General features: G+C 42.6%; 2 protein-coding genes across 2 annotated transcripts; both read right to left on the reverse strand.

Annotated features, from left to right (window-relative positions):
• Positions 1-376: 376 nt before the first annotated feature.
• On the reverse strand, positions 377-2,497 carry LOC307022758 (uncharacterized protein; the record flags this gene model as incomplete). The annotated part of the gene is made up of 2 exons (XM_079655651.1): positions 1,849-2,497; positions 377-1,567 (listed from the first exon to the last, which is right to left on the reverse strand). The coding sequence occupies exons 1-2, from the start codon at positions 2,131-2,133 to the stop codon at positions 377-379; spliced, it is 1,476 nt and encodes a 491-aa protein (XP_079511777.1). The 5' UTR covers positions 2,134-2,497.
• A 14,859-nt stretch (positions 2,498-17,356) lies between these two features.
• On the reverse strand, positions 17,357-20,017 carry LOC307022629 (zinc finger protein 862-like). The gene is made up of 2 exons (XM_079655470.1): positions 18,485-20,017; positions 17,357-18,150 (listed from the first exon to the last, which is right to left on the reverse strand). Exons 1-2 carry the CDS (start codon positions 19,087-19,089, stop codon positions 17,469-17,471), a joined length of 1,287 nt encoding a protein of 428 aa, XP_079511596.1. The 5' UTR covers positions 19,090-20,017; the 3' UTR covers positions 17,357-17,468.

Genomic DNA, 20,017 nt, shown 5'->3' on the forward strand with positions numbered 1-20,017 from the left:
GTGGTGTGGAACTCTGGACAGGTCTGCTCAAAGTTCAGAGTAATGAGGAGCTCACTCCTGATGAGCTCCACTGAGCACCTGCTCCTGCAGTCACTCCACTTGTTGGTCATTCTGGAGAAGATCCTTTCCACGTATCCAGTGGATGCTGGGATGCTCAGGATGTGTCTCATGATGGAGAGCATGTTGGGCACATCCACTTCTTTAAACACAGCCATCCACCTCGCAGCCACACCCTTGGACTTCCATGCATCAGAATATTCTTCTCTGAGCCTCCTCAGGATTGTATTGGCTGTGGTGCACTCATCGTAAAGCTCATTCATCTTCAATTTATTGATGAGGTTGAGTTTGGTAGCCACCTTCTCAATTTGATTAAAGGTCAGGTTGCCATGTCGGAGTAAGAGAGTCTGCAGTGAGAAGAGCCAGTTCTCTTCGGAGAAGTCGAACCATTTCTCAACATATGAAATGGCCGTATTGAGGAATGCAGTGAATTCGGCCCTTGCCATGTGTGCGTATGAGGGAGGAGGCGCTGCAGCTTTTGCCTTGTTAGGTACCCATAGAACTGGTCGTCTCGTCTCTGTATGAGCTTTTGCCTGAATTCATCCATGATGGAATACAACTCAACACAGGTGGTTCTATTGCTCTCCAGGCTCTTTACTACTTCCTCAAAGAGGGAGAGTATATTGTTGCAGAAAAGAAGGTAAATCTCCACAATGTCTTCATCTTCCACAGTTGAGTCTCTGTTGAGCTTTAACAAAGCTTGCACTTGCTTGGGACACTCGTCTCCTAGACTGATGAAGTACGACTTCAGTGCAGTCCAGGTCTGCATCAGCCGATGGATGGCTGGATTGAGGGAGAGCCACCTGGTTGTCACATGTCGTAGGATCTCTTGGAATTCAACGTCACAAAACTCACAAAATTCTTTGAGTGACTCTCTTCTTTTTGCTGAAATGGAGAAGTGGCCATAGACCTTCAGCACAACATTCTCCACATCTACAGTAAGCTTGTCAAGGGCGTGCTTCACTGTGTTGTGCACTATGTGGGCATGGCAGTTTCCTCGCAGCAGATCGTTTTGTTTTCTCTTCAGGTTGGTGAAAACAGAGTTGTGAATACCATAATTGACATTTGTGTTGTCAGCACTGAATGCAGTCACTTGATCCATTGACAAGCCAAATTTCTCAAGGGATTGTTCCAGGAGAGCTACAATCCCAGCAGCTGACTCATCTGGATTCTCTATGAAGTCCAGCATTTTGTTGGTGACACCAGACTCTGGAGTGAAGTACTGGACAGCAAGGGGAAACATCTTCCTGTTCCCTTTATTGGAAGCATCGGTCTGTATGGAGAATGGGAGGGGTGGTGATGTTAAGATCTTGAGAACATCACCCACTGCCTTCGGGGCCAGGACGTCTTTCACCAGTGCCTCTTGCTTTGTTCTCCCCAAAGTCATCTTCTTCACCATTTTGGAATCAGATAGAGTCTTTTGATTGAGCTTGTGTCCACAGTCAGCACTGTTGTAGCTGAGGTTATGTTTTACTGTGTGGTATACCTGTGTCACCTCAGCTGCAGTAATCTAGAGGGGGGAATGGGATGATGTCAGATTATTACTTTCATATTGTTGTCACTATTTATTTTATTTGTCAATCAATCAATCAATCGTATTTATTCACAGTAGGCCTATTTGTTCACAGTATTTATTTGCTGTTAATCTATTAGGAATAATTTCAAATGAGCAGCATTAGCATAACAACATAAGAGTTCTGATTCTGAATCAGAGATGTTCTTTATGGTTACATTTCATTCTATATTGATCATATTAAATACACGTTTATTTAATAGACTTTAAAATCATACCGAATCAATCTCAGGAGATGTTTCAGCTATGAAGAACTGTGACACTGGTGCTTGGCTCCTTTGTGTTCTGATATTTCTTGAGTGGAGATCCCCGGCTGCGTGCTGTTTGACATCAGACAGCCCACCGTGCGACACTGAAAATGTTCTGCGACATGCTTTGCAATTTGCCTTGTAGTCATCTTCAGGGACCCTATCAAGCCACTGGTTTGCCTCTTCCCATTCTCGTCTGTATTTCTGTTGTCGGTGTTTCCTCTTTTGAGGACGAGGTGGCGTATCTGAAGACATCTTGCATTTGTTTTTAAAAATCACGCCGCGACAGAGCGGCGTAATGACGTAACGTAGCGAGCGTAACGACGACAGGCAGCGCAAAGGGGCCGGGCCGGGCTGACAGGCAGACAGACAGGATTTGGCACAGAGGCAGAGCAGAGAGGAGAGTCCGCGGAAGGTCTTGCGCACCTCCCGCCAACATATTTTGCTGTTTTTAATATTTCCTGTCCTTTATTTTGTTCATTATTGTTAGTTCAGTGTTCACGTGTGTGTGTGACAGATGTGCATGGGACAGATTGTGAAAATACGGGACAAACTGCGTTCCGTATTGGTTCAATACGGAACGCAACATTTAATTCCCAATTACGTAACAAATACGTATTTCAAGGAACGGGTGGCAAGTCTAACCATAGCGCTTACCAGAGTAGCTGTTGACTGTAGCAAGATGGCGGCCGGTGAGCTACGCTGGAAAATCTCATGGATGTATAATAACAACTGGATACAGCGTGGGAGGCGGGGCCTCATTCATTCCTATGAGAGTTGCTCATTAGCGCATGATGATAAAATGGCCCAACTTTTGAGAGAGCAAAACGTCACAGATTACCCGGCATGCCTGAGAAGTACCCGTATGTGCGCTCATAGCGCATGCGCAACTTTAACAAAAATGCTCGTTCACATCAAGCATGTCAATTTGCGTGCAAGTAACAGCACTGGGCGTTCATGACAGTATGGTAACGGATTGTTATTATGATGGATTAGGAGATCCAGGGTGATGCACATCGCTTTTTAAGCCAGGAATAGTGTTTGAAAAGTGCTTGAAACATCGGCAAAAGTGTTGTAAATAGGAGGAGAGTTTACCCAGAGAGCTCTGCGCTGCAGATGGCTCTTCCACCCAGACTGAAGCCAGAGAACAGGCTGCTTCACAGCATTTTAGAACCCAGGAAAGCAGCTTGGATCATTTAACGAGGCGGCAGTTAGCAGCTAGCGGCTAGCTAGTAATTATACTAATGTACACATCAATCGTTATGTAGGCCTACTTATATTACGCTGTAACAGGATCTATGGATATCCAAGCAACAGAGCTTCATTTAGCATGACATAATTATTGCACTGTATATATATATATATATATATACAGTGCAATAAGCTTCTTAGTGCAATAAGAAGCTACAGGGACGTTAATCTAACGTCGGTAATATTAACTTTATTTAATACAACATTTACGGTACAAGATTTAATCATACAGCCCATGTAGTATAATATTTTACTAATGATGAATTACAGCAAACATGTGCAATATATCCATTATTACAGCTCCGTGGGATGGCAGTAAGACGATATGGGTCCGTTCTTATTGTGCATCCATGGGTAAAGATAAACGCATGTAGTGCTGAACACGTAACATGAACGTGCCGGGCGACGCGGTCCCGTGGGTTAGATGCGCGTTCATAATGCAGAGGGATATAACTCTCAGAATAACGTTATTAGCACATTTTTACAACTTGAGGAACGAATGTTTTTAATAAGGGCTATACAAATGTTCATACTGGGTAGTTTATTTAGTTTAAAAACAATTATCCTGCTCAGTGAGGTAAAGGACTCTTGAGTGTTTATATAGTTCACCTTAGTCTAAGTTCAAACGGTTTGGTCACAATTTACACATATTTCCAAGGCACTCCTTTAAAATTATTGGGATAAACAGGTTTGAAATCATTTCAATGTATACTATAGGACAGTAACCAAAAATATCCTTTAAAACTGGAGACATAAAAAAAATGCATAAATAAATAAATGTTAAGGTAAAATAAGATATGAATGAACAACACAAATAAAACAAGTTACATTCATTTGTTATTGGCTATGGTAGGTTATTGGTTATGTTCACATACTTATTTGATTACATCCACTTGTCTAAGATGACAACAGAGACCTTCGACCCAAAACCAGCTGTTGACTTGTGGATGCAAGCAGCTAATCGCAGACTCAACCAGAGAGAAAGTAGTAGGCCTACATCATCAGCTACCATGTCTGACAGAGAGGAAGACAGTGAGGACAACAGTGAGGAGAACAGTCAGGAGGGTAGTGATGACAGCTTGTAGGATTACTGGTCGTGCTAATGTTGTCTTGTGTTCACCTCTGCATGTGTCTGTGTTCACCTCTGCATGTGTGTTCAGTGCCATGTGTCTGGCAAATAAAGTCAAGACCCCCTGAAAAGTTACGGTTTATTTCATTTTAAGGATGAGCACCAAGCAACATCTCCAGGTGCTCCTTAGAGAACCAGGGCAAAAAAGTTATGTGCACCCCTGTATATGCCATTAATAACTGTGTAATATATACCTGGCTGCTAAATCCTTAGAACTGTTACAAGATGTGTATTTTGTAAATTGTGTAATTTGCCGCTGTTAAATACCATCCAACTATGTGCAATATGTGCTATATATATATGTATATATGTATATATATATATGCCGTTAAAACTGTGCCATATATACCTGGCTGCTAAATCCTAAGAACTGTTACAGGATGTGTATTTTGAAAATGATGTAACTTTTTATTTCTTATTAAATGTTATTATATCATAACTTATTACTTTTTAATGCATGTAACATGTAACATTAAGCTGTCTGTGGCTCTTTTTTCTGCTGTAACTACGTAGATTTCCCCTCTGTGGGACAAATAAAGGTATTCTGATTCTGTTCCTGTAGGCATGTCTACATTACTGAAGTACATGTATGGCTTTGGATAAAGCGTCATGTGGTAATGAGCACTTCCTGGCTGGAGTGGCATATGAAACAGAGGAGGCTGTAGCCTGCTGCTTACATCAGCCATGGCTTTCAAAATAAGCATGCTCTCATTTCCCATGAAACAGGGGTTTGGGAATATTTGGAAACAGCTCAAACACAGAGCACAGACCACAGGGAAAACATTTCTACAGGATTATTTATCAGCAACACTGGCAGCCAGAACATGTTGTAGAAAATTAGCAAATTATCCATAAACGTATTCTGTTTAAAATATTCAGTTTTACTTTATGTTAAAAAAATGAATTCCAGAGTCGGGGGAAGGGCCATAAGGAAATCAAAGGAAATATTATGAACTCATGCTATTTGACCTTAAGAAGCCATTTTCCATAAAAATGTCTTAAATATGATATTGAATGACTCCACAATCACCAGATGTAACTCTTATCTGGATGGACTTTTTTTGCCTTCAAGGCGTTGACATCAAACAGGGATAAAATAGGATTTTATTCATGGTGCTTTCACCTGCGTGTGTAAACTACAGTATATCCAATAGTGTCTCTAATACATCAAATGCAGTTTGATTCATATTCTTTTACAGCCAACATAAACATCTCACAGTTGCTTTTAAATCTAGGAGGACATCTTGGGACAGCCAACCAGGGTGTAGAGATTACAGGGAAACTAATTTATGATGCCTTTCTCCTCGGAAGAGAAACACTGCACGGCCAGTTTCAGTTACTGCTCGCAGTTACTGCCTTAACATAAGGTTGACTTAAAGTACCACTTTACACTTTTCAACCTTTTTCTGTACTTATTTGATCCATATTGCTAATGGTGCGTGGTCTGAGCAGTATACATGATGGACATGATATGAGTTTACAGGGTGTGATAATATCTAATTTTAGCTCTGGTTTGGTCTCATCCAACTCACTGTCTTCATAGCTAACTTCTAACTTTGTCTGACATCATTATTTCAAATGTTAATGAAGAAAAGTAACTTACTTATTGACATTACAAATAGTTTCCGCCAAAGTTTTATGTTTAAAAACGTAATTGCAATGTCTAATGTAAGTGTGGTGTGCCTTTGGAAGGGAAATAATATGTCACCTGATCATTGGAGCTCGACTGAACTTGAATTTCTCACACACAATGGTTGCGGTCGAACTGTCCTATCGTCTTTTCCTATCCACTATTCCTTGACCTCTGTGTGAAACGTCACGGGGTTAAGGAATAGTGGATAGGAGAATTCAAAAGGACTTAGGAGAAGAAGGGCACAATGGACAGACAAATTCAACACAAAAATGAACCTTCGCAAGGTCCTTCGGCAATTTTTTGGCATGCCAAAGATGTTGCCACCGCTTACGAATTTGCTGCCGGAGCCTGAGAAATTCCACCGGCGGTCATACGATGGCTTAGATGCCCACACGAATGGCCCGATGTTGTTACGATCAGAGCCGAATTTGAAAATTTATTTTATCGTGTGTCCATCTGGTGTCAATTTCGGGACAGTGTGACAGGGGCTTAAAGTGCAACTTCCAGGTTAAAGACACCTGTGAATAAATGTGTAGGAAAATGATGTATACACTAGATTTTCAAAAAAATATACATAAATATACACTACAGTGACATCTGGCGTCGTTTTTGTAAGACATTTTTACTTCCGCATCAAAAAAGCCTCCCCACTTGACCTCCCGTGTGTGACGTAACAAAGGGGAAACAAGGGGGTGTGTAACATATTAATAAACATGGATCCCAATGCTAGTTTCGACACAGAAGAAGTTGAACATGTATATTCAAATGCATATTACGGACCACAACCTTATAATTATGAGCCTGCTAGGCGTCCAAGAGACCAGGAGCAGCCAAGGATTAGAAGAAATAACGGCCATTGGAGAGAAATTGAGCTGTGGTGTGAGGAGAACCAGTGGAGAACTGGGCAGCTATCTTGGTGTGTGATCGGCGTTAGCTACAGAATGTTAGCTAACGTCACATCACAATATTGTAAAGTTAGCTATCATATATCAGGCTATAACTAAAGTAGCATTGATAATATAGTAACGTTACTGGCAGGACTGTTGATACTTATCCATAACAGAAACTAATGCGCAAGTATCAGCTGTATCTCGCGTTACCTAATGCAAATCCACGTGAATCGTTGCAAGCCAAAATCGTAATCGAGATTAAAATACGATTAATTGCACAGCTCTACAACAAACAAACAGAACCAAAGACACAGAGGGACAAACAGTTTGTTGGCAGAAAATGAAATGGCTGTGCTACACAAGAGAGGATCCGTAAAGGATTCAGTTCAAATATGAGCTCTCCGACCAAACTGCAAGTTGGAAAGCAGGAGACCAGAGGTGCTCAAGCAATTGAACCAAAGAAGATGCACACAGGTCCACCTGGGATCACTGCTGTGAAAAAGAAAGACGTACTCACACAAATGGGAGTATCCCTCACTCCTATGTGGACTTCTACCAGTCTTTGCAAGTCATTCAGGCAGAGTAGGCTAGTATGTCATTTCAAATCAATCTGAAACGTACATGATCTGCATGAAATATGCTGTTGTCGTATATAATTATATTGCTATATTTGACATTCCCAATGTTATAACGTATTTTTTGTTTTTCCAAACAGTTATTAGGCCAGGTTTAATGTAATTTATTGCTATTCAGGGAACTAATGCAATATTGATATTTTATATGATCACAATGGACTCTGTAGCCTATCTCCAATTGGTTATTTGGGGAAATGGCTAAATAATTAACTATTTGGCAAAAATGGTTATTAATGTTTTTTGTTTTTTTTATAATTACATTCAATGAACTAATATGATACAAGGATATTTTCTTATAATATTGTTATTATAACAATTGATTACTGTTACTTTTGAACTCATTAATGTAAAGCCTTTTTCCTATTTTTATCAGATACACTTACACTACACCAGGGGTCGGCAACCCCTGGCATACGTGCCAGCATTGGCACGCAGCACCGTAACCAGTGGCACACTAGGTGACTTTCTGCCGCTTTCCTCCGTGGTGCAGTGCTGATCGTTTCACCACGGAGGAAAGCACTTCTCTAATTGCAGTACCCATAAGGAGCTGCACAAATGCCGCAGTTTTTGCGTGGCTGTGTATTTAGTTGAAAGCCCAGTGGCGATCAGCTCATTTCTCATCGAAATAATATGCTACAAAGGGGCGGACTGGCCATCTGTGTGTTGAACTTTCCTGTCGGCTCCCAGACCGTAGTCGAGGAGGGCAGCAGCAACAAGCTTCAGGTTCAATAACCCACTTTAGCTTAAATGCCTGGAGAGAGGCGAGCTCTTCTTGGGAGGCCGTTGCATTTATTTAGCTGTTCTTCTGTTTCACAAAATACATCACAGACCTCTGTTTTTCTGCTTCCTCGTTTCACTTCCAGAAACATACACACGTTCCCTCACTGTCGCTGTACCATCCACACACACACATGCACAAGCCACACCCCTCTCTCTCTCTCTTAAAGGGACGCAGCGAGGCTTCCCCGCCCTCCTGCTGATAGTTGACGAGCGTCAAGCTCCTCAACCCCCCCCCCCCCCACGTTGATAGTTCTCAAAAGTTGGCACGCTGATTATTATTTATTTTTTTAAATGGCACTTCATATCAAAAAGGTTGCCGACCCCTGCACTACACTTAGTTCATATGAGATAAAATCTTAGTTCCAAAAAGGCGCATTTGACTTTATTCCGAATAAAAAAAATATAGAAGAATATTTTTTTCAATGAAAGTCAAAATATTGTTCATTAAGTATATTGTCATCCACATGTTTATGAAGTTTTCATATTAAAGATTGAATTTAATAAACAAAGTCAGGACAAAGTATGGTCATTTTTTGTTTTGGCTCTCCTGTAAAGTTGGTCAAATTTCACTTACGCCCCACTGGTTCTCACCCCTCACTTTCTTTATTTGATTGGCAGTCAGTTGTTGATTACATGCAGACGTTGATAGAGCTACAGGCTACTTCAATATATATCACACCAATTCATAAAGCAACCTAGACATTTTGATGTTCCGGACCTTTGCATGGGGAGATTTTCTCTAACTGGACCTCGTTGAATTTTAGTTGATTACCCCTGACGTATGAACTTAAAAAAAAGCCGTTTTTAAGAGCAGAGCTCAAAATTGCTCCTTTCCCTCTGAATTCCTGCCCTTATGTCTCGTAAAACATATCAAATCCTGCATTCACTTTTTTAATTGTAATTTTCAAGCAAGTTTAAGCATAAATGTAGAAAAAAAAAAAACCCTGCAAGTTGGCCTTTAAAGGAAGGTCCAGTGTTTCCTAAGCTAAAGGAGGTTATAAAGGAAGTTTCAAACCTCCTTTCCTATTATAAATTACCTTTAATATGTTTAACCTTTTGTAGAGGTGGTTATATTTGTGTGCCGGTGTTTTCCTGTGGTAAAGTTTTAGTTTTGTACTTTTATTTTGATAGTTATCAGATTCAGACTTTTATTTTGAAGGGACTTTTGTCGGAAGTGAATAGAGAACGAAGGAGTGTAAACCAAGCCCCCAGGAAGTGCGCCGGACTCAGATGAAAATATTTGTGGTTGCCAAACGGCGGTACTACACTTCCGTTTGGTTGCCAGGCCCAGAAACACTTTTTCCCCATTGACTTACATGGGGAAAGAGTGGTCTGTAAATCGTTGGATAATTTTTTTTAAACTAAAGAAACCACCCAGTATGAACACTTGTATAGCCCTTATTAAAAACGTTCGTTCCTCAAGTTGTAAAAATGTGCTAATAACTTTATTCTGAGAGTTATATCCCTCTGCATTATGAACGCGCATCTAACCCACGGAACCGCGCCGCCCGGCACGTTCATGTTACGTGTTCAGCATGCAGCAGCACTACATGCGTTTATCTTTACCCATGGATGCACAATAAGAACGGACCCATATCGTCTTACTGCCATCCCACGGAGCTGTAATAATGGATATATTGCACATGTTTGCTGTAATTCATCATTTGTAAAATATTAAACTACATGGGCTGTATGATTACATCTTGTACCGTAAATGTTGTATTAAATAAAGTTAATATTACCGACGTTAGATTAACGTCCTTTCTGAAGAACCAGCACCTTACCGTGGTAGAGAGGTTTGTGTGCCCTGATGAACCTGGGGGCTGTGTTGTCTGGAACCTTGTGTTCCTGGTAGGGTCTCCCATGGCAAATTTGTCTCAGGCAAGGGGCCAGACTAAGATTGGTTCACAAGACCTCATGAAAGAAGAACCAAGAAGTGAGGATACCCCGGAGGAAGCCCGGGGTCCCGGGGTCCCTTTCTGGAGCCAGGCCCAGAAGGAGGATTCGTCGGCGAGCGTCTCGTGGCCGGGCTCTACGCACAGCGTCGGCTCTGGAACCTTACTTCTGGATAGGGGTTGGACTCTATTCTTTGCCGGAGTTACTCAAGGTGTGAGGCGCCGGGCGGGTGTGGGGATACTCACAAGTCCCCGGTTGGGTGCTTCGTTGTTGGAGTTTACCCCAGTGGACGAGAGGGTTGCCTCCCCACGCCTGCGGGTTATGGGGGGGAACACTCTGACTGTTGTGTTTGCTTATGCACCCAACAGCAGTTCAGAGTATACGGCCTTCTTGGAGACCCTGGAAAGAGTCCTGTTTGGGGCTCCTGAAGGGGACTCTTTAATCTTGCTGGGAGACTTCAACGCACATGTGGGCAATGATGGAGACACTTGGAGGGGAGTGATTGGGAGGAACGGCCCCCCTGATCTGAACCGGAGTGGTGGTTTGTTACTGGACTTCTGTGCTAGTCATGGATTGGCCATAACAAACAACATGTTCGAAAATAAGGATGCTCATAAGTGTACGTGGCACCAGAGCACCCTAGGCAGAAGGTCCATGATTGATTTCGTTATCGTATCATCGGACCTGAGGCCGTATGTTTTGGACACTCGGGTAAAGAGAGGGGCGGAGTTGTCAACTGATCACCATCTGGTTGCGAGTTGGAAGGAAGCCTCTGGATAGACCTGGTATGCCCAAACGTGTAGTTTGGGGGAACTGGGAATGTCTAGAGGAGGCCCAAGTTCAGGAGGCCTTCAACTCACACCTCCGGCGGAGCTTTTCGGGCATTCCTGTGGAGGTTGGGGACATTGAACCAGAGTGGTCGGTGTTCAAAGCCTCTATTGCCGAAGCCGCGGCGGGGAGCTGTGGTCTCAAGGTCCTAGGTGCCTCAAGAGGCGGTAACCCTCGAACCTCCTGGTGGACACCGGTGGTCAGGGAAGCCGTCCGACTGAAGAAGGAGGCCTTCAGGGATTTTTTATCCCGGGGGACTCCCGAGATAGTTGCAATGTACCGACAGGCCCGAAGGGCAGCAGCCTCAGCCGTGGCCGAGGCAAAGCAGCGGGTGTGGGAGAAATTCGGAGAAGACATGGAAAAGGACTTTCAGGCGGCACCAAAGTTGTTCTGGAAAACTGTCCGACACCTCAGGAGGGGGAAGCAGGGAACTATCCAAGCTGTGTACAGTAAGGATGGGACGTTGTTTATCTCAACTGATGGAGTGTTAGGGCGTTGAAAGGAGCACTTTGAGGAACTCCTGAACCCGATAACTCTGCCCTCTATGTTAGAGGCAGAGCTGGAGTATGACGGGGGATCGACACAAATCTCCCGGGGGGAGGTCACTGAGGTCGTCAAACAACTTCACAGTGGCAAAGCCCCGGGGGTGGATGAGATCCGCCCAGAAATGCTGAAGGCTCTGGCTGTTGAGGGACTGTCATGGTTGACACGTCTCATCAACGTTGCGTGGAAGTCGGAAACAGTACCGAAGGAGTGGCAGACCGAGGTGGTGGTTCCACTTTTTAAAAAGGGGGATCAGAGGGTGTGTGCCAATTACAGAGGCATCACACTACTCAGCCTCCCCGGGAAAGTTTACTCTAAGGTACTCGACAGGAGGGTCAGGCCGATTGTCGAACCTCAGATTGAGGAGGAACAATGCGGATTCCGTCCTGGTCGTGGAACGACGGATCAGCTTTTTACTCTCGCAAGGATCCTGGAGGCGGCCTGGGAGTACGCTCATCCAGTCTACATGTGTTTTGTAGACTTGGAGAAGGCGTATGACCGGGTTCCCAGGGAGTCACTGTGGGAGGTGCTGCGGGAGTATGGGGTGAGGGGGTCTCTACTCAGGGCCATCCAATCTCTGTACTCCCAAAGCGAGAGCTGTGTCCGGGTCCTCGGCAGTAAGTCGGACCCATTTCAGGTGAGGGTTGGCCTCCGCCAAGGCTGCGCTTTGTCACCAATCCTGTTTGTAATATACATGGATCGGATTTCGAGGCGTAGTCGTGTGGGGGGGGGGGTTGCAGTTTGGTGGACTAAGGATTGCACCACTGCTTTTTGCAGATGATGTGGTTCTGATGGCTTCATCGGTCTGCGACCTTCAGCACTCACTGGATCGGTTCGCAACCGAGTGTGAAGCGGCTGGGATGAGGATTAGCACCTCCAAATCTGAGGCCATGGTTCTCAGCAGGAAACCGATGGACTGTCCACTCCAAGTAGGGAATGAGTCCTTACCCCAAGTGAAGGAGTTCAAGTATCTCGGGGTTTTGTTCTCGAGTGAGGGAACAATGGAGGGTGAGATGGGTCGGAGAATCGGAGCAGCGGGAGCGGTACTGCAGTCGCTTTACCGCACCGTTGTGACGAAAAGGGAGCTGAGCCAGAAGGCAAAGCTCTCTGTCTACCGCGCCATTTTCGTTCCTACCCTCACCTATGGTCATGAAGGATGGGTCATGACCGAAAGAACGAGATCGCGGGTACAAGCGGCCGAGATGGGTTTTCTCCGCAGGGTGGCTGGTGTCTCCCTTAGGGATAAGGTGAAACGTTCGGTCATCCGGGAGGGACTCGGAGTTGAACCGCTCCTCCTTCGCGTCGAAAGGAGCCAGTTGAGGTGGTTCGGGCACCTAGTTAGGATGCCACCTGGGCGCCTCCCTAGGGAGGTGTTCCAGGCACGTCCAGCTGGGAAGAGAACAAGGGGTAGACCTAGGACCAGGTGGAGGGATTATATCTCTTTGCTGGCCTGGGAGCGCCTTGGGATCCCCCAGTCAGAGCTGGTTGATGTGGCCAGGGAAAAGATAGTTTGGGGCTCTCTGCTGGAACTGCTACCTCCGCGACCCGACCACGGATAAGCGGTAGAAGATGGATGGATGGATAGATTAACGTCCCTGTAGCTTCTTATTGCACTAAGAAGCTTATTGCACAATATATATATATACAGTGCAATCATTCTTTCATGCTAAATGAAGCTCTGTTGCTTGGATATCACTAGATCCTGTTACAGCGTAATATAAGTACATAACGATTGATGTGCACATTAGCATAATTACTAGCTAGCCGCTAGCTGCTAACTGGCGTAACTGCCGCCTCGTTAATATCAAATCCATCATAATAACCCCTCGTCTCAATTGGAAATATCGAAAATACACCGACCATAAACGCATTTGTTTGTCTTTTTGCATGTTAGAAACGAGTTGGCAACACTAAGACTGCGAGATAATGTTTGTGTAGCAATAATACATGACCTTTCTCAACTCGCTACTCGGAGGGAAGTCGCTGTCATATGCCTTGTACACTCCGATAATGCCTCTCCACGTTACCTTTCTTTGGCAGAGCGATACTTGCTTTACAAATAAGGCAAATAACCTTTGAATGTGACATCAAAGCACAATATTCTTCCTCTCATTCTGGGTGGAAGTGGTATGTCTTTAGCTTTTTGCTCGGTCCCGCACTCGTTTTGTTGTTTGTCTCTTTAACTTAATTTGAGTTTTCCCGGCACTTGACTGATTTTGTATCGCTTTGCATTCTGGGTTAACAGACTGGAAAGCGATAGGTCGCTTTTTCTGTCAATCAAGTAAACTCCTGAATTAAGTGGCAGGTAGGCCAAGGGAGCAGGGATGAAAACCTGTTTTGTCTATTTTAATGGAGCTGGATTTTTTTTTTATGAATAACTCGCGATCTACCAGCATTGCCCTGGCGGTCGACCGGGGACACAAAAACAGGGGACGTACTGGGCACCTCTGCACTAGAGCAAGAAAATGAAAATGTTACTAGAGTGTATATGGAAATAAGAGATCATCTACTTCCATCCAATGAGACAAGACGTCGTATTGATGCCTGTGAAGCAGTCACTAAAGACATTGTTAAAATAGCATATGAAAGGATAACAGGCATTGATGGAGATTTTGACAGCGAAGCAGTTAGACAACGTCTTTGTGAGCTGCTTAACAAAGACTTTGCTCGCTCTATCTACGGTTCCACAGCCACACCCTCAAGTCCACGCTCCAACTCCAGCCATCACTCTGTGTGCTCCATCGTAGCAGCCAAAAGGGCAGACGCTGCAGCAGAGTTAGCAGCGAAGGAAGCAGAGTAAGAATTGCTGTTGGAAGAGGAAAAACTAAAGGAAAGGATTCAACTCCTAGAGGAGCAACAACGGAGAGAGCTTGAAGCTCAGAGAAGTGAGTTGGAAAGATTGAAGGCAGAAAAGAATATAAGAGCTGCACGAGCTAGACTTGTAACCCATGACCAGGAAGTAATGCAGGAACATAGTGGGTATTCTTCTGATATCGACCCAAGAGAACAACGTGTATTTCCACAGCAATATGTGAATACAGCTGTCATCCAGCAGCCCACTAATGTTGCAGTGACAACATCAACTCCACAGACAGATGTGATTTACTTGGCTCAAGCAGTCCAGGATAGCATTTCTCTGAGCAGGCTCCTAGAGCCACCTGTATTCACTGGTGACCCGATCCATTTCATTGAGTGGAAGGCTTCATTCACATCACTCATAGACAAAAGGAACATTTCTTCAGCTGAAAAACGGCACTATCTGAGAAAGTATGTAGGAGGTCCAGCCCAAAGAATACTTGATGGCATCTTCTTCAGAAGTGATGAGGAAGCCTATACAGACGCATGGAGCCGTCTCAACCAAAGGTATGGTCAGCCATTTATTATACAGAGAGCATTCAGAGAAAAACTCTCAAACTGGCCAAAAAAACACACAAAGGATGCTGATGGATTACGGACCTTTGCTGATTTCCTAAACTCATGTCAGGAAGCCATGAACTATGTTAAAGGTCTGGACATTTTGAATGACTGCGAGGAAAATCAGAAACTGATTCAAAAGGTACCTGACTGGACAGCATCACAGTGGAACAGAAAGGTTACTCAAGTCATGAGAAATGAACAAGAATTTCCAAACTTCCAGCAGTTTGTTGATTTCATGTTAATGGTAGCAGAGATTGCCTGTAATCCTATCACTTTATTCCGTGCTCTCAACTCAGCAGTCAAACTCAGAGAAACATCATCTGAAAGAAGGGATAAGTAAAAATAGTGTTCTCCACACAAAGACAGCCACAGAGACTGAAATTAAAGGACAGGCAAAAACAAGTTTAAGGCCTCCATGTATGCTATGTCAAGACAGTAATCATGGTCTGCACTATTGTCCTGAGTTCAAAAGTAAATCTCTGGACGAACGAAGGAAATATGTGAAGGGAAATAAACTGTGCTATGGCTGTCTAAAGCCAGGCCATAATGCAAGGGACTGTCATCACAGACACTCATGTGACAACTGCAAAGGAAAACATCCTACATCTCTCCATGATGACAGCTACACTACAGCCAACTCATCATCAGTCCTGAGTCAGAGCAGCACAGATGAAGCAGCAACCACACTGTCTCTTAACGTGAATACTGAGGAGCCATCTCAGAATACTTTAATGATTGTGCCAGTGTGGGTTTCTTCTGTCAGCAATCCAGGTATGGAAAGGCTTGTGGATGCGTGGCTCGACACTCAAAGTGATACGGTCTTCATTGAAAAGGAAGTAAGCAACAGCTTGCAAACAGAGACACATCCTGTGAGGCTGAAGCTCACAACGATGATTGGAAAGGATGTACAGATGTAGCACTCCAGATAGGACTCACATGGGTGTGTCCCAGTCAAAAGCCCAGCGGATCCCAGTGGCTGGGGGTGTTGCCAAATTGCTAGAGGGCGTTGCCAAATTTCCCCATTTGTTCAATTACAGGATTAAACCATTCACAAATACACAAAGACAACTGGGTGTTGTAGAACTTATTCTGTTTGCAATTTTTGCAGCTCTGCAGTTGTGTTTGCTGAATACTGTAGCATGTAATCACTTATTTGTTATGGTTTTCACAGGCTACTATAATGAAAAAACATCAATATTTTAGATCAAATAAAGTATATAGTTTGCTTTATGCAGTATATTTTTTGTAATATTGTTGTTGTGTTTTTACACAGTACAGTAGATTGAAGTAAGTCAATTTATACATTAAGATAAGATAAGATGGACCTTTATTAATCCCCGTGGGGAAATTCAGTAGTTCAAACAGCAACAGGGTAAGAGTGAAAAACAGGATAGCACAGATTCACACAGATTAATAAAATCAAAAATAAGATGACCGATAAAAATAATAATAATGAGAAACTATGAAATAAGAAATGAATAAAACTAAAATATAATTATCATATCATATATTATAATGTATTGTATTATTAAGTAATATCATACATTAACCCCATTATAGCAGATGCCACATTGAATGAATGAACACATTTATGCATCAATAATTACAACAGAGTATTTCTAAATAGAAGTTGTAAAAATACAATATGTATTTAATATGAATAACATAATGATTAATTTCAGATGATAATACTTTTCAGGGTTAGGTCCGGTCTGACAGCACTTAGCTCTCTGCTGAAGATCACTGCTGCTCTAAACAAAGTCAAAAATCCTACATCCAAATGGAATAAATATAATTAATTATTATGAATACGTTAAGTCTTGTTCATTGTTTTTCACTTTTATTAAATGTTTGATATTTCCGGCACAGGGCCTTTCATACCGGCAATGCGCGATAGAAACAACAGAAAGTGCGACAGTTTAAAGAGCCTGTGACAGCATCCCAACAACTGTTGTGCAATGAAATATTGGGCTATTAGTCATCTCGAACCGTCAGTTTAAAAAAAAAGGTGCGATACCGTTCCGATAAATATCAATAATTTCGAACATTGTGGGGAAATTCCTTCGACTCATTGTGAAGTTTTGGGGGAAGCCGGAAGTGACTTCAATGCGGGAACGCTTCACTGTGCGGCGAGAGAACCAAACACGGACAAAGTGTGTTGTCATGCGTAGAAATTGTGAATTACTGAGTTTAGGCACGTTAATAACGTTTTAATGAAGTTGACTACAGTATATTCATATTTGTCAGTGCTTTCATGTCAATTCGGGGAACATAAACATAAATGATCGTGGTGAAGATGATGATTAAATTAGGATAAAAAAATCGGTAGTGAGAGCTGCTGAATTTCCTCCCGTAGGATGTGATATAAAAACAAATCGATTATTTTTGTAGTTATAAACTCAAGTGGATGAAACTACATTTATTAGTGCTTTCATGTCAATTCGGCGAACATATGATACATTAAATGATCGTGAGGAAGATGATTTAAAAATCGTTTGTTTGAGCCGGTCTGCATTTCCTGATCAGAAAACAAACCGATGCTTTTTGTAGTTGTAGTACACCAACATGGATTAAACGTGTGGTTTTTTTTACCACAATGTTGGGGAAATTAATGGATAAAATGCATGGATTATTATTATTATTATTACTTCTAAGACATCTACCATAAAGTGGAGCCCATCAACAAACTTTGCAGACTTCAGTACCTTCAAGTACCCCACACACTTAGCTCCTTCTTCTGTTTTTCTGTTTGAAGCCTCTTCCATGTGTAGGATGACAGAGTTGTAATTTTTTATGACGGCTTTGTATGCCCGGAGTCTTGACGCCATCCACCTAGTGCCACAGGGTGCTGAGAAATAGACAGGATCCTCGTCTATAACGGCTGATATGGCATTCACCTCCCTCCTACGTTTACCAGATCCATAGTAGAATCTGTAGATAGGGTCCACTCCTTTCTCTACGATGTCAATGAAGTCAGTGGCTTTGGTGGCATCTAGGAGCGACAGCTCCAGCTTATGTGGAGCACACCAAATCGAAATGAGCACATGCCCCAACAATTCCCTCAACTTCACAATAACTCCTCCCTTGGCACCTTGGTTAACGCTGGCACCATCAAATGTGCAGGCTATTATTTTCTTCTTTATGTCTCCATCTGTTAGGTCAACATGATGTAGTGCCTCGAGGAGGGCTGCCAGCACACCATTAGCATCAGCTGACTTTACAGCCATGATGTCAATGAACTCTGTGGTTGGAAGTCCATCTTTGACATACCTGAAGATAGAAAATAAATAAAGTACATCAATAAAGTGCAATAAAAAAATGTAAAAAGATTTGGCTTATATAAACCTTCCCACCCCAGTGTTGCCTTCACCTTTTTTTAGACTAAGAACACTAAAAAGCAACTTCACCTTCATTTGCTTTAAACAATTTATTTATATACTTTACCTGTTACAAACTTTTAAGTTAACTGAAAATTAAAACAAATATAATGCATCAATAAAATGATTGTGAATTAATGACTCAAACAAAAGGCCCTTTTGGAGATGAAATGTAACTTAAATAAGACAATATATGCACTTACAAAAGAATTAAAAATAATAATTACCTAACATATACATTCTCCTGTTCTGTCACAGATATATCCGTGGATCCATCCCCCATCAGAGCGAAGAATCTTGAAGTCTTGAGGTCTTCGGAAACTCTGTCCTTCTCGACTTCTGCAATGGCCTGCACAAATGCCTTGCACCCCTTGTCGTTCCGGTACTGTGTCGGCATTTTGAGGCCATTCTTCTCTTGAAGTTCGATGAGGCCCTCAAACGAACGGAAAGGCAGCTTTTGTTTGGCGACATAAAACGCTGTGTTGAACATGGGTTTCAGTTGGTAGTCCATATCTTCTGCCTGCTTCTTGAGAGCCACAAACATTGGCCCTGTGCCTTTCTCTGTGACCTCTTTCCTTTGAATGCAGAGAAGGTGATATTTGCTGGACTCGTGTGACTGAAGTGTCTCAATGCGTTTTGACCCTGTGACACCCTTGTACAGTTGACTGTTGTGGTCAGCAATGGATGTATATTCTCTGCAGACCTCACAGAACATGATGTCGTCCACACATCTTACCCACGGAAACTGGGTTTTCCAAGTCTCAATAAATATTATTTTCCTCTTGGGTGTCAGGGCGATGTCACTCTTGGCCTTTTTAGATGGACCAGCCATTGGTGAGATAACTGAACATGGCCTTTTAGCAGAGGCTTTCTCGTGACTGGGGGAGTCATCGTTCTGCTCACACTCTGGGACTTTCTGAGGACTCGTTTCAGCATGTTCAGGCTGTTGTTCAGACTCCTGTTCTTGCAGAAAAATTATAGATTATAGAACCTTTCTGCATTTTTTGGGGTTTTTTTCTGAAATAATTTGATATGCCCCCTTTCAAGCCCCTTGGTACATAATAATAGACCCCCCTTTCAATCCCCCCCCCTTTTTTCTAAAATTATTTTACATACCGCTTTTTTATTATTATTTTTTATTAATTTCTTATTTCATAGTTTTTCATTATATTTATTTGTATCTTCGATTTTATTTTTGATTTGATTAACCTGTGTGAATCTGTGCTGTCCTGTTTTTCACCCTTACCCTGTTGCTGTTTGAACTAGGCCTACTGAATTTCCCCACAGGGATTAATAAAAGTCCATCTTATTTTATCTTAAATTGTAGAGTCCCCTTTCAAGCCCTTAATCCACTATTTTCTGACAGAATTTATTTCAATTATTTTCCTTGTTAACTTAACATACTATTTTACAACTGTGAGAATGATGTGTACAAACCTTCTTAGAAAAGAAAGAAATCTTTTGTTGCCCTCTTGGGGCCACTAGAACCTTCTTCTTCGCCATTGTATTTTACATTTTCACACAGTTTTACGACACGACGTAAGTGAGCAAAAAGGAAACGTAAAGCGGTCGCAAACAACAACGGCGGACACGGACAATTTGCGAATGAGTCATGCCTTTTGTAAGCTGAATTTATCAATAATTTGTCATTAATTAGCGGCGAAAAACGTCACTTGTCCACCGGACAAGTGAATTGAAATATCTACTTGTCCGATGTTGTAAATAACACGTCCCGGACGGTGGGACGTGCACTTTTTCGC

Source organism: Notothenia rossii (genome assembly GCF_949606895.1).
Source record: "Notothenia rossii genome assembly, chromosome: 10".
NCBI classification, from domain to species: Eukaryota; Metazoa; Chordata; class Actinopteri; order Perciformes; family Nototheniidae; genus Notothenia; species Notothenia rossii.